The sequence below is a fragment of the Ornithodoros turicata genome, chromosome 10, assembly GCF_037126465.1.
Source record: "Ornithodoros turicata isolate Travis chromosome 10, ASM3712646v1, whole genome shotgun sequence".
NCBI lineage: Eukaryota > Metazoa > Arthropoda > Arachnida > Ixodida > Argasidae > Ornithodoros > Ornithodoros turicata.
In genome coordinates, this window is record NC_088210.1 from 16,323,253 (window position 1) to 16,336,471 (window position 13,219).

At 46.3% G+C, this 13,219-nt stretch overlaps 2 protein-coding genes across 3 annotated transcripts; one reads left to right on the top strand and one right to left on the bottom strand.

The window, feature by feature from the left end:
- Nucleotides 1–1,099: 1,099 nt before the first annotated feature.
- On the bottom strand, nt 1,100–9,068 carry LOC135370684 (D-2-hydroxyglutarate dehydrogenase, mitochondrial-like). Of its 2 annotated transcripts, none has more exons than XM_064604475.1 (8): nt 8,841–9,068; nt 7,688–7,971; nt 5,402–5,599; nt 4,584–4,777; nt 3,615–3,783; nt 3,374–3,550; nt 3,189–3,298; nt 1,100–1,557 (listed from the first exon to the last, which is right to left on the bottom strand). In XM_064604475.1, the coding sequence occupies exons 2-8, from the start codon at nt 7,959–7,961 to the stop codon at nt 1,141–1,143; spliced, it is 1,539 nt and encodes a 512-aa protein (XP_064460545.1). In that variant the 5' UTR covers nt 7,962–7,971; nt 8,841–9,068; the 3' UTR covers nt 1,100–1,140. The 2 variants fall into 2 exon arrangements, with proteins under 2 accessions (XP_064460545.1, XP_064460546.1); XM_064604476.1 differs by lacking the exon at nt 8,841–9,068 and adding an exon at nt 8,447–8,823.
- Nucleotides 9,069–11,052: 1,984 nt separating this feature from the next.
- LOC135369738 (uncharacterized) lies at nt 11,053–12,744 on the top strand (the record flags this gene model as incomplete). The annotated part of the gene is made up of 3 exons (XM_064603255.1): nt 11,053–11,081; nt 11,329–11,422; nt 11,504–12,744. Coding segments are annotated over 3 exons (1,284 nt in total), but the record flags the coding sequence as incomplete, so codon positions are not given.
- Between the last annotated feature and the right edge of the window lie 475 nt (nt 12,745–13,219).

Below are 13,219 nucleotides of genomic sequence, written 5' to 3' on the forward strand. Positions count from 1 at the left end.
ACTCATTTGGTACCCCGAGGACAGACGGCAGCATGCATTTCCAGTTCTCACAATTCCGTCACTTTTGGGACAAGTAGCAATGCCCCGAACGTGACGTTTCAAATTACCAGCCAATAAACAGGCTTCATTATTAGCTGTGAGGCGGAGTGCTCCTTTTGCTTGTGTGGAACTACATTTTGAGCTCAGTGGTTCCCAAATTCAGCGTCATGACATCTCCAACATCTTTGGCTGGCGCGAACGTCAACAATTGGGCTGCTATCATGTGACGCGATTCCAACCCGTGTACCTCCCAGTCACGACGTCACATGACCAGCACGCTAACCACTTGCCACGCGAGCTGGTGACGCGATGCGGCGTGGCTCAGACCAAAGTATGGCAGCCCGGTCGCCGGAACCGTTTCAGACTTCATGTTGTGTCTGTCCTTTTGTGTTCCCTAGTCTCGGGGTCTCGCTTGCTTCTTAGCCATCTTTTCATTACCATTCGAAGACGACGAAGATGACCCAACGCGAACCTACCTAAGATTCCGGAACTGTATCGCCGGATATTCATTCGTGCTCGCGGTGTGCCACGGGCTGAAAATGTAGTGCACGTGTGACATCTAAATTGAGCATATTTCTTTTCCAGCTTGAGGTTGTAACTGTTTAGATTTTGAATAGAATAAGAGTCACATTGATCTAGTCCATTTCCGCAAGTGAAATAAAATCATACGTGGAACCGTCGATCGTAATTGGCGAGGAAAGCGCTACGTCAAAATGACGTGAAGTTAGAGCGCGGGGCGGAGCTAAAATGCAGCGAATATTTCATCTGTATGCAAGCGCCTTTTAGTCTTGAGCGCTAGTAATTGCAAGGAGCTTTCACTGCCTAGGTTGCAATAATATAATGCGGAGAATTGCGCACCTTGTATACCTGTTTACGGCCCCTTTAAGATGCCAGACCACAGTCTAGAATATTCAAGTTAAATAACAATCAGTCGTAATAATAATAATAATAATAAATAATAGTACCTATAATCACGTTATAGGTGAGGCGCAAAATTAGTTTTGCAAGTTGTTAGCTGTGTTGGTTGCAAGTTGTTAACTGAAAATCATGAAATCTGTCGTAAAACATCAAACCATTTTATTAGCGCAATTTTTTTTATGCCTATGGAATCACTTTGTACGGGTTTAAAATCCCCTTTGGGTCCATCGACTGCTTGAGCAGTCGCATGGTCTCAATCGCTGCTGGTGTTTTGCTGTATTGCAAATATTTCCTTTTCAAAAGACCTATTCCGTGCTCAGCGCTGATGCTACCTTGTAAGGAGGACGTCCAGGAATAGATGAAAGGTTCTATCTGTGCCAGTATTTCCGCGCTGAACGTGCGGGAGGTGACGTTGAGGTGCAGGTTGCTGTCACCCATGTGACCAAAACTGCACACGCGTACTGCGCGGTCCCCCACTCGACTGCGAATCAGTCCTACCGCGTCACCGTAACACTTGAGCGGTACGGAGACGTCGTACTTGTAGATGTACCCGTCGTGGAGGAGGGATTCCGGTATGGTTTCCCGAATCCGCCACAAGTCCTGAGAGAGGAGGTTAAAAGCACCAAGTTTGTAACGACTGTTTGTAACAAGTGTGCGCTCGTAAGAAAATAATGAAATGTTACAAGTGCTGCATACATAAGGCCCTGTGTTTTTGGGTTCCATGTTTATTTTTGAAAATCGGGGGGGGGGGGGTAAAAACCGGGTGTTACTTCAGTGGCCGTAAAAACGGGGTAAAATCTGGCGATATTGGGTGGAAAAGCAGATTTCGTGTGAAAATTTTTAGAGAAGCACTTCTCGCACTTCAGATGAACATGAGATGTGGGGACAGCTGTGCTAAGTGTTCAATGCTTGCCGTTCTCCAGGGTGGCACCCTGCAAGTTCATCTTCAGGTTTTACTGTAAGTGATGATGATGCAAACCAGGGAGTAAAAACATGTTTTAACAGGTTTTACCCTGAAACGCGGGTTCCTATGCATGCATATGGCCCATGTTTTCGGGTTTTATGTTTTTTGAAAATCCGGTGTTACGTCAGTGGCCGTAAAACAAGGTAAAATCGGGCGATATCAGGTGGAATAGCAGATTTTTGGATAGAAATAAAAATAGGGGGTGTTCTCACGTTTTACATGAACTTGAGATGCAGAACAGTGACCTCTAGTGCCGGTATTGGCGGCTGAATTTGCACTTTGTTAGTTTTCTTCTCTCTTTTTTTTCGGGTTTTACCCAAAGTAACAATTATGCAAAATGGGGGGAGGGGGGGATAAAAACGGATGTGGTTTACACTAAACCACAGGGCCCTATGCATACAGCTTTGTTTCAGCTTAAAGATCACTTAAAGTCGCCAACTGGTTTTGAGATTTGGAGTATTTGAACGTAAATTACATGTAGATGCAAAATTTTAGCTGATGCCGCTGATGTTTTCAGACAAGGGATCGAGCCAGTATACGTGAACGTCAGGAAATGGCCCCCGAAATAAAGGCAGATTTGGAGGTCGTTTTTGCTGCTCTGCCAGAATGCGCTTGCTCCCTTGCCCTTAAACGTGAGAAGGAAGCAGCAGCGGCTCTTGTTCTCTCTTCCATTTAAGGGCAAGGGAGAGAGCGCATTGCCGGAGGGGTGACAAAAATTACTTCAAAATATGCCGGGCCATTTTCTCGCACTGTACCGGCTCGACCCCTTTTTTCTGAAAAAGCAACGGGATCTGTACATTAATCCCTAATTAACAAAATTCATTAGTCAGAATTAATGAGGACGATGTCCCAGGACGTCACTAGTGCAGTCTTGAGGTGATCCACTTGACCTAGGACGTATCTCCATTTATTGCAATTAAAACAAAAAGGTGTCCTCCCATTTTATAAAATTCTGTTCACAGTGCAGGCAGACGTCCGAATACACTGACGTACTGTATTTACCTGCGTACCTAACGCACCCTTATTTGAGCACCCAAATGTTGGTACTCCCTCCCTCCCTCTCCCGCCTCCCGCACAAACTCGAGACTTGACTCGACTCCGGGTTCACACTCAAACGCTTTTGTTTCCTCTCTCCCGGGGGATGTACTCACACACCCTTTATGAAGCCTCGTTTTTTGAGCCTAGAAAAGTGTGTTAATTATGCAAGTATATACAGTATTTTATGTATTGTAGCCAGATAGGGAAAAAAATAACACAGATCCCATACCTTTACGCGCGACGGTTCTTTCGCCATCGTTCCATCTAGGACCCAATCCTCTTTCATCACTCTTTCCACAAATTTTAGCAAACTGTCCTCCAGTGTATCCTCCTCAGAACCTGCAACGGTACACGTAAAGGAACGACGCCAACTACGGCCGGGACCTCAACGTAGGGGTAACCGATCGCACGTACCTGAAACTTCGATTAGTAAATAGAAAGGGTGCTCCTTCACAGGGATCGTAAATCCTCTGTTCTCGACCAAGCAACGGATCGATTCGCTGTCCATGAATTCAAACGAAGATAAGAACTCCGGCATCATACCCTTGGCTGCCCTAAACGTCTGCAGGACACCGTTGAAGGTCTGACAACCTAAAGACCGCAACAACGTGGTGAAAGTTGCAGAAGACTCGCAATTGGAAAGCAACCGACTCACCCAGAAACGCGACGCAGGAGGTTGCCGGCCTTGGTGCACACTGCAGGGCCACCTGAGTTACTACACCTAGCGTTCCCTCGGAACCAATGAAAAGTTGCTTCAAGTCGTAGCCCGTGTTGTCTTTTCGCAGACGCTGGAGGCAGTTTATAATTTTTCCATTCGCTAAAACCTGCAAGGATCAAGATTCAATCCCAGCAAATTTCAAAGTGACTTGGCATTGTAGGAGAAAGTTATACAATGTCAAACATGCAGGTCTTGTATTCGAAACACTTAAATGGTGGTGCTGCGAAGGGCTATTGAAACACTGCTCCCCGGACAGCGCTGTGACCAGAGCGTCGAACCGAACCGAAACCGAAAACCGAAATTAACCGTTATTTTTAGTTGGAACTGAACCGGAACTGAACCGTAATTACTAGCGCCATCTTGGAGCTGAACCGGAACCGAACCGATCTAAAAACTTCGGCTACCGGTTCGGGATACCGGTTCAGTTCGGGTTGGTGGGGGATTCGAGCGGTCTGCCTGCCTAGATTGGCGGCACATTGCTCGGGGAAGGGATGAAAGGGGCTCCTGGTGGTCACAAAACAGAAATAAATGCATAAAAAAAACGAACCGGTTCCGAACCGGTTTACAGCTCTGAGCCGATCAATCGAACCGATATATATGTGAACTCAGGAGCTGAACCGGAACCAAACCTTTATGGCCGAACCCGAAACAAACGGAAAAACGTTTCGGTTCGACGCTCTGGTTGTGACGCACAACACACAAGAGCCTGGGATCTTAATGAGGTGTTCTGCAAAACCACCGCATCAGTGTCGTTCGCAGCACTGCCATTTTGATTGTTTTGCACACGCGACTCGTATAGGTATGAGAGATTGCAACACTGCTCGGCGCACAAACATTGTACTACGTGCGAATATTCACGCTTTTCACACTACGTCACTGCACGACCATAGTGAAATGAATACCCACAGCTTCCAAGCCCAGAACAGTGCCGTGCAGAGAGCCGTATCGCAGAAGACGAAGCCCCCCCGCATTTGTTGAAACATTGCCTCCGATGTGGCAAGATCCTTTTGCACCAAGATCAAGTGGAACCACGTAGCCTTCATTTCCAACATAATCGTCCAAGGTTTCCAAGATGCAGCCCGCCTGACACGTGACAGCACCTGCGTATGTCAACACGAGCACGTACTCAGTAAATTCTCGACTTCCCAGCGAGGGACAGCCTCGTACGTGCTGGGTGATTTTGAAACTATAGACTGAACTTTTATTTCAGAGTATAGTATTTGAAACACAGAGGTGTAAAAGCTTCATTCAGTATGGCGGAGTAGTTTTCGAGAAATTTGAAGTAATGTATAGCGGTCGCAGACAAACAGATGTTGCGGGCAGGGAACACCCCACTCACACGTATGTGCTTATCTTTCCTTCATCATCATCATCTTTCGAGCTTTCCTCCAAGTTGAGCCAAACAGCCCTGCAGACAACTTGCACTGTTGCATCATCAGTGGCAGGGAATAGAGTTATGCATCCTGAATAAGTCATTGCCCTACAAGATCATTCCTTTAAAATGACAACCAGTGAGATATCACCGCTTTGTGCCCATTAAACCAAATGCCCAAAAACTGCTGAGACATCAGTGTCTTTTTTTTTCTTTTTTTCGCATCAAACTGACTACCCAAGAACTGCTGAGTCATCACTGGTCTCCCACAAGTTACCCAATGGCCAACAACTGTTGAGACAGCGGTGTCTTTTTCCACGTTAAACCGAATGCCCGACGTACCGTGTGTTACCTGACAATGAATCCAGACTGCCGATCTTGTTCATCTTTTTTGTAGACAGCAGAACTTCATCGAAGACTGGTACGCTGCCTCCCACGAGTCCCGTGTTGCCGCCTTGTGGACACACAGCCAAGTTGTGCTCGTTGCAGTACTGCAAGATTGCCGAGACTTCTTCCGTTGTGCGTGGTAGCAGCACTAGCGAGCTTGACCCTGCAGACGACAGTAAAGCGAAATAGTACGAGTATAATCGCAAAACGAAAATGAGATACAGGTCACGTCTCGCTTATCCTGACACCCCTCTGTACCCACCAGATCTATCTGTACCTTTCTGCTTACCCGATCTATCGTCCCGATAACGAATTTCCGGATGAACGAATCAAGTGCCGGGATTCATGCAGTTTCATTAAATCGGTTTATTACTCCAGGAAAAAAAGAAAGAAACGAGAGAGGGAGAGAAAAGATAGCCTTCTAGAAGTCATTATATTAGAGATCCTTTTAGAAATTCTGAATTTATAAATTTTTCCGTAGAACGTCGTAGGTGGACTTCACGATATCAAAGCCCAGCGCTTCTTTAGCCCAGGCTTAAAGACTGGAGGTACTTTCATAAACTATAAGTAGAGCCTGAAGTTTCGGGAAATATTTTTTTCTAAATTCGGGGGGTAAAAATCGGGTAAATAAACATGTGCTCTAAATCCATGCGAATTCGGGTGAAAAAAAAAAACATCCAGTATCCTAAATTCGGAGAGAAATTGGGGTAAGTTACTCAAACTAACTGTACTGGTTTGGTACAAACAGTATGTAACTGCATTCGCTGCCAAACAAGTTAGTGTGCATTCCTACAGACGTCTGAGTGAGGGCAATTTGCCGGGTAAAAATCGGGTCTCACCCTAAAGAGGCAACCTTCAATTCAGGGTGCAAATTCAGGGAAGGATCAGGTTAAACCCTAAAACTTCAGGCTCCACAGGTACATATAAAAGTACTCTCGCTTGGATAGCCAACACCTGCGCATTGACCTCTTGCGCTTCTCAGGATCATCACTGCTGTCTACAGACCCACCCCAGTGACTGACCTCTGACTAAAAGAGGGTCAAAGAGGAGAACCTATGCAGGAGGCCACATTTCTTGGGGACAATGGCAATGCCTACAAGTGCCAAGGACAAAGGCTTGTTGACACGTTTCTGAATAAGTGAATCAGAGTGGCATTGATTCTGGAACATTGTCTCCAGTCCTTCGCGTCTGGACACAGATAACGAATTCCAGGTAGCCGAATAAAAAAAAACAATGGTAGCAGGTTCGTTCCCAATCGTGCACGTCGGAGATAACAAGTTTCCTATTATATGAATTATGGATAAGCTAGACATGGCTGTACTGCAGTTGTATGAAAAATGTCCTCCTTCCTACAGCAATTATAGTGTAATGGTGACAAGGGGATTGATTTTTAAGTGCTACTATTAGAATGTCGTCGAAGTTTAGGAGGTTTTCGCTCATATGCACGTGTACCCATCACGGACTGCAAGAAAGGGAAAAGGTACCAATTTAACCAGGAAAGGAGCAGAATGAAGCAGATACAGGTTTCACAGGGTATGTGATATCGCACTTGAAGAAAAACAATTGTTTGCTGTAGAGACTGGGCAAGGTCTGCTTACATACACTCATGCTGTGACGAGAACAATCAAATAGCTGTCGTATCATAAATATTTTTCATGCAAGCACATGTTTTCCTTTTTGTTTTGTCATACCAATGTTTTATCATCATGTATCCCCCCTGCCTTCCATCTGCATATAAATTCAGTCAGCAGTGCATACACTAACTGGAATTATTATAAATGTGTGCACTATTTAATAGATACAGATATTTTTGAAGAACACAACAAGGTACAGGGATGGAACACACGTAGACAGTGGCATGCCCAGTCAAGTTGCCCTACGATACTGCCTTAATCGAGAAACAGCGATAAATACAATGATTCTTTTGCAGTGATCACAGCATCACAGTTTACTGCAATAAGAATACTGGTAAAAACAAAAAAAATTTATTCAATGGCTATTGGGCCTGACAGAGGGGTTCGAAGTAATGCCTGCAGGGCAGGGCGTCGGTCAAATGGATTGACCCATGGACCAAGTAATTTTGTCACTGTGAGAGACTAGCTGATTTAGAGGCAGTGTAAGTGTTTGTAAGTCTGGTACTGCACGCAATGGAGAAGGATGTCTTCCAGATTTTCAAAGTCACCACAGGGATGGCGTCTCGGAGAATTGAATTACTTGTGAAACTGTGACTCAACATCGAAGTCACTGTTACCTCTGCACGTCTTCAACCAGTCGCAGTTGAATGGTTCCACATCTGATGGATCGGTCAGCACACAGTCGCTCCCAAGCAGATTTTCAAAGGTCCGTACGTCAGCATCTTTTAGTGAAGCGTATTGGCCACGCGTTTCGCTGACACGCGTTTCAGTCAAAGGGGATGCCGTTCCCAGGGCACGAAGCGTCGCGAAGTTGCCCGGAGGGCTCAGTACTTGAATGCTCCGCCGGAGCAGTGGGCACACCTTACTCCCGTGAGCCGCAGAAAACATCATTGTGCAGTAGCTGCAGAAAATGTTATCAAGTGTTCAGGAGGGAATTCCACTAGAGTCATTTCAATACATGATGCAACAACAAGGGGGGTAATATCTGCACAAAATCTTCCTTCTCGGAGCAGGCACAGAGGACCAGCCCAACAGCAGACATTATTCCTTTAATCATTATTCATCATAGTCACTTTTCCTTTAGTCATTATTCACTATTCCTTTTGTGCAGTCATTATGTTGTCTTTGAAATTGCAATGAACTACACGTCAGAAATCATTCGCCCCATTATACTGCTTTCGATTTATATCTGCAAATCTTCTGCAATGTCATGGATGGGGCAGGCTTGTTAAACAACTGCTGTATGAAAGTATGGTTAGGAAGCAAGCGAGTTGGTGATACTGATATGCATATTGAAACCCCCGACACGAGTGATACGAAGAAAAGGACATACAGCACACAAGTTCTCAAGGTTGAGACCTTGTGTGTTTTATTACCTTGGTCGGCCAAAAGTGTGTAGTATTATTTCTTTTTACTTCACTTCCAGTTTAATCTGTAAAAGGGATGCCACGGGCCGCATAGAGATCCACCCACTTCGCACTTCACCGTCGTACGACGGCAAAATGCCAATTACCTATCACCCTATCACTTCAATCTGCTTCAATGACGATTCGACGACTTTTCAGATTCACGTGACAGTCATATGAGTTTCAAGTAGCGGGGCACGTGATAGCTCACAAGGCAAACCCGGAAGTTTCTCGCTGTTCTGTAATGTTTGCCTTACTGCTTCTTTCCCCCATCTGCTTTCCTTTCTATTTTTTTTTATCTATATTTGCACTCCGTGCACACACATACGAAAGCATGAACGAGTGCTGGTCACCGGATGCTTACACAGATGTCGGACGATGCCAGACGCCACGTCGTTATTTTGCAATAGTTCTCACGTTCAAAACAGGATCACACACCACAGCAACTGCTAGCCAACGTTACATTTCCCACGTTTCCATTATCTGTAAAAAAATACGCAAAGCTCCGTTCTTTTTCTTTTTTTCCTGTGTCAATGTTGCCGCACCACTGATATGAAAACTGACTAAGAATCGCATAAAAAAAAACGTTGTCTGGAAAACAAGTTGTTGTCAGGCGTGCACTGTCAGTAAGGGGCGGATCTAGATCCAGATCCTTACTTTTGGGGTGCGGGGGTGGGGCTGCGATTTCTTTCTTTCTTTGTCGAGGCACGTAGCAGGGGAGGGGAAAGGAGGAAATGTTAAAAGAATGTTTGTTTTTTTTGTAGGGGGGAGCAGGGCTGGGGGGAGGTGCCCCCTCCCTTTCTCCCTCCCTGGATCCGCCGCTGCTGTCAATGCAACCGACTGCCGCCAAGGTTGATGTATTGACACAAAACAAAGAAATACTCGCTGTGATCGTAGAATATGAAACTTCAGATTTGCTTTGACCTGACCGACCTCACAGAATCCGCAATGCAAGTGGTGTTCTGAACTAAACGCTCTAAATTACGCTTTAGTGAGCTATCTAGTCTCCGTTTTCTTCCTTTTTTTTTTTTTCTTTTTTTCTTTTGTACAGTTGCGAGAGTGCGAGAGATTGGCTTGTATCCCAGCCTCCGCCGAAGTGACGCAAGGTCGTATGCGGTGTTGTTTGCTTTGTGATGTCATGTTTGAAGTGGTCACGTGTGATCACGTGGTCTCGCCTTGTTTTATAAGGCGAGTGACGTCTTGCAGTGTCTGAGTGCTTCTTGACTTCGCAGTCTTTAGTTTTAGGTGTCAATTTTGGTTTATTTTACGGAGGGAAACCTCTTCTCAGTTCGGTTACAAGATCTGGCACACCATTGTATGGGTATGTATGATACCAAGTTGTTTCATTGCAAGTTTGGTGAGCCAAAGCACATTGTGGACGCACCACGGTTTTGGCAGCGTTATTTTAGAAGTGAACGTGTACAGTTTTAAGATAAGTTTTCGAAATACTGATGCGTTTTGCGAACTATTTCGCGTTTATGTCCGTGGTTCGACAATTCCTAGGAAATTTAGAGTGCGTAGTGCGCGTTGCGCAGAACCTGCAGTATCGCGACAGCACTAGTGGGTGCATAATCATCCGCATTTGCTGGAGGAGTCTCAATGCTTCGATCAGTTGGGGGATACCGTTGTTAATATCGCGTTACAAGTGTTGAATTAGGGGATTAGGGCATGCCATCACGTAATAAACCACGCCTGCGCACGATGAGAACACTGCACCAGCGCGCACCACCGCATAAACACTGCATGTTCCGCTGGTGAAGCAGCTGGTGAGTTCTATTCACGTACCAGGCCTTCAATCAGCCTGTTTATGGTGACAGAGCGGGCTTCCGTGATGTCTGCCAATAAGGCCCCGCGGCGTTTCGCGAGCATTTCTGTGCACCCGAGCAACATCTTTTTCTTCTTATTATTATTATGATTATTCAGCACGAATGACGTGTTAATTTTGTGCCCGCGCTTTGGGCAAAACGATTTCTCATGCAGCCGTAAAGCGGAAGTGCCTGTACGATATGATGATCTGATAAGCTAACGAGTTTGCGGGTATCTGACCCGATCCGGTCAGAACCGGACTGTGCCAATTTGCGAATAGCAGTGCATTGGCTCCGCGCTAGTGGAATCAATAATTCGTGACGAGTAAGATAATTGTCCCAGCTTTCCCCAGTTGTGGGAGTTTTAGCAGATTGGAAGGTGTCACGATAACAGTCCCAAAATAAAGCATTCCTGCTCTCCCTTTGAAGTGTCTGACATGCTGAACTGGGATTTGACAGCTTCTTTTATCCTGTAGTTTTCGTTGTACTAACTGATCCATGAATGAATCTGATAATGGATATCTTTGTCTCAGGACACCTTCTTGGTGGCCGAAAAGACAGTTATACGTGCATACTTTTTTTCTTTCTGCATCTCGCCTATTGTTTCACCATATAACATTGAAGTGTCATGTCGTCTGCATACAAGTATTGCTTCAGAGAGTCCATTCTTTATTTGCAGATCTACAATTTAAGGAGACAAGCGTGAAAGGGAACTACCTGGACCCACTTGTGATTCTCATCAAGTTGTTTGTTTCAGAATGGCCATCTTGACTCAAAGTACTTCCAGATGTGTTATCATGGTACGCATCATCTCCTGTCATTGCGCATTATGCTCGTTCTATTCTGTGCAATAAGCATGGCATATCTCAGCACTTTTGACCGGCATAAGAATAACGTTGGACGACGATGCCCCATACTTTTTTTTTTTTTTTTGCAATCATGACATCAGCATCTGTACCTGATACCCCAAACCTAAGAAAATATGCCAGTGAACATCCTACAAGACAGTTTCAAATGCAACCGTTGAGATCTTCCTTTCTCTTGCAGGTTTGTCGGCCTGCTGTACACTTTGCTGTGTGGGACCCTTGTATTCCTACCCGGGGATGATAGCCGCGTCGGTGACCATGAAGCGGCCCAAAAGGCAAGTTGATGTCGACGCCTTACTTGACGTCTATACCCGTTGTCGAAAACCTCACTCGCTTTTTGCACCCCCCTCGTTTAGGTGAATGACTGTCATGCCAGACCATTGGAACAAGATGTGACCTTGACCTTAAGAGGGGGTGGACCCCCCGATTCTAAGGTCCAAGATGACTCTCCCAGACTGCTCCCAGCCCCGCGCTGGAGCGAGGATCCCATCGAGTCGCTCACATTTCAAACGGACCACGATTTACAGAAATTTGTCGAACAGGTTAAGCTGCTGCTTCAGCGGGAACTCTGCGACAGACGCTACAACACCATGGGCAACCTGCTGCACTTCTACCGTTCCTACTGCGGCCAGGCGAAACCCGAGAGCCTCGAACGCTTCTACTGTCGCTACAAGCCGCAGGTCTTCGAAGACGGACTTTCCTGCGTCGGTCTCGCACTCCACCTCTCGGAGGAGCTGGTCCGCACGTTTCCGGGCGCCGCTCCGTTCCTGGTTTCCTGCGAGGAGATGGTGCAGGACGTTGACAGTTACTGCAGGGCCGACCCTCCGGATAACTCCAGCATCAAAGAGCACGTGCTCGTCGGGCTGTCCGTCTCTGTCCGGAACCGTAGCCGTAAGGGAATCGTCGTACTGGATCCGGGATACCACGTCGCGCTGCCCGTCGTAGTCATGGAAGACGGCCTGCCGCCTCACACGGGTCGCTTTGTCCAGTCGAACACTTCGAAGTCCACCAAGGAGTACTGCTACACGTCGGTGCCCGAAACCGCGGGGAGGTACATGTGCTGGAACGTAACGGAGGCACGGGCAGGAAGTGTGAAGACCTGGAACAACATACTGTACGTGGGCAGCGACTTTAAGAGCGCGCTCAGTTACTCAGAGATGCGGAACCTCGTCTACGATTTCCGAACTCTGGTAGCACGCGATAAGAGGGGGCCTACCGCCGGGGTCTACTGCAAGCTGGCGGAAGTCAATCGAAATCCGATCTTCACGCTCTTCTACGTCGAGCAGGGAAACCGAAGAGAGCTCAAGGTTCCCTTCTGCATCTTTAGCAGTAACTTTCTGGCTCCGGAGCCAGACGCGGACGTTGAGGCGGCGATCGAAGAGTGTGCAGCGCAAGTTGGGATGGACATCGGGGAAATGATAGGCATCCTCAGCGGGATGGCAGAACTCTACGACAACGTCGACTTTGTCACCGAGCTTCTTGACCTTAACCACAGGGTTGACCCTTCAGACGCGTAAAGCATTGTAAATGTGCTGGTGTATCAGTCATTCACCCGAGAGCATTGTTCATGAAATAAAGCTATGGCAGACAAACCAAAGCTGGCTCTTGCAAAGTTGCTTTGAAAACTGAAGTGTGCATTGTTAGAAACACTCGAGCAAGGAAGGAGATGACATGTGAACAGTCATGCTACTGATAACTGCTTATCACGTGCATTGTATGGGCAGAAGGGCAGATAAGCAAGAGGCTGAATGTAGCGTGCAGGTGGTGAAGATTTGGCTAGGAGGGGTTTGGTGTTAGTGGTCATCGTGGTAGCAGTTGAGGAAGTTGGGATCAATTTTATAGTTATCTTTTATCAACAGATATATTACACTGGCTTACGTAACAAAATAAAAGCAATAAAGGCGTCCTCATCAGCTCGGATACACATGAGAAATGAACAGCACTAAAGTGGAAAAAAGCACTAAAAGAAAAGCACTAAAGTTTTAAGCCTTCGTAGCAATTGGGGCAAAGGTCTTTTGTGGTAGTTGCAAGCGTTCTTATTGCCATGGATATGCCAGGATTATCTTTTATAG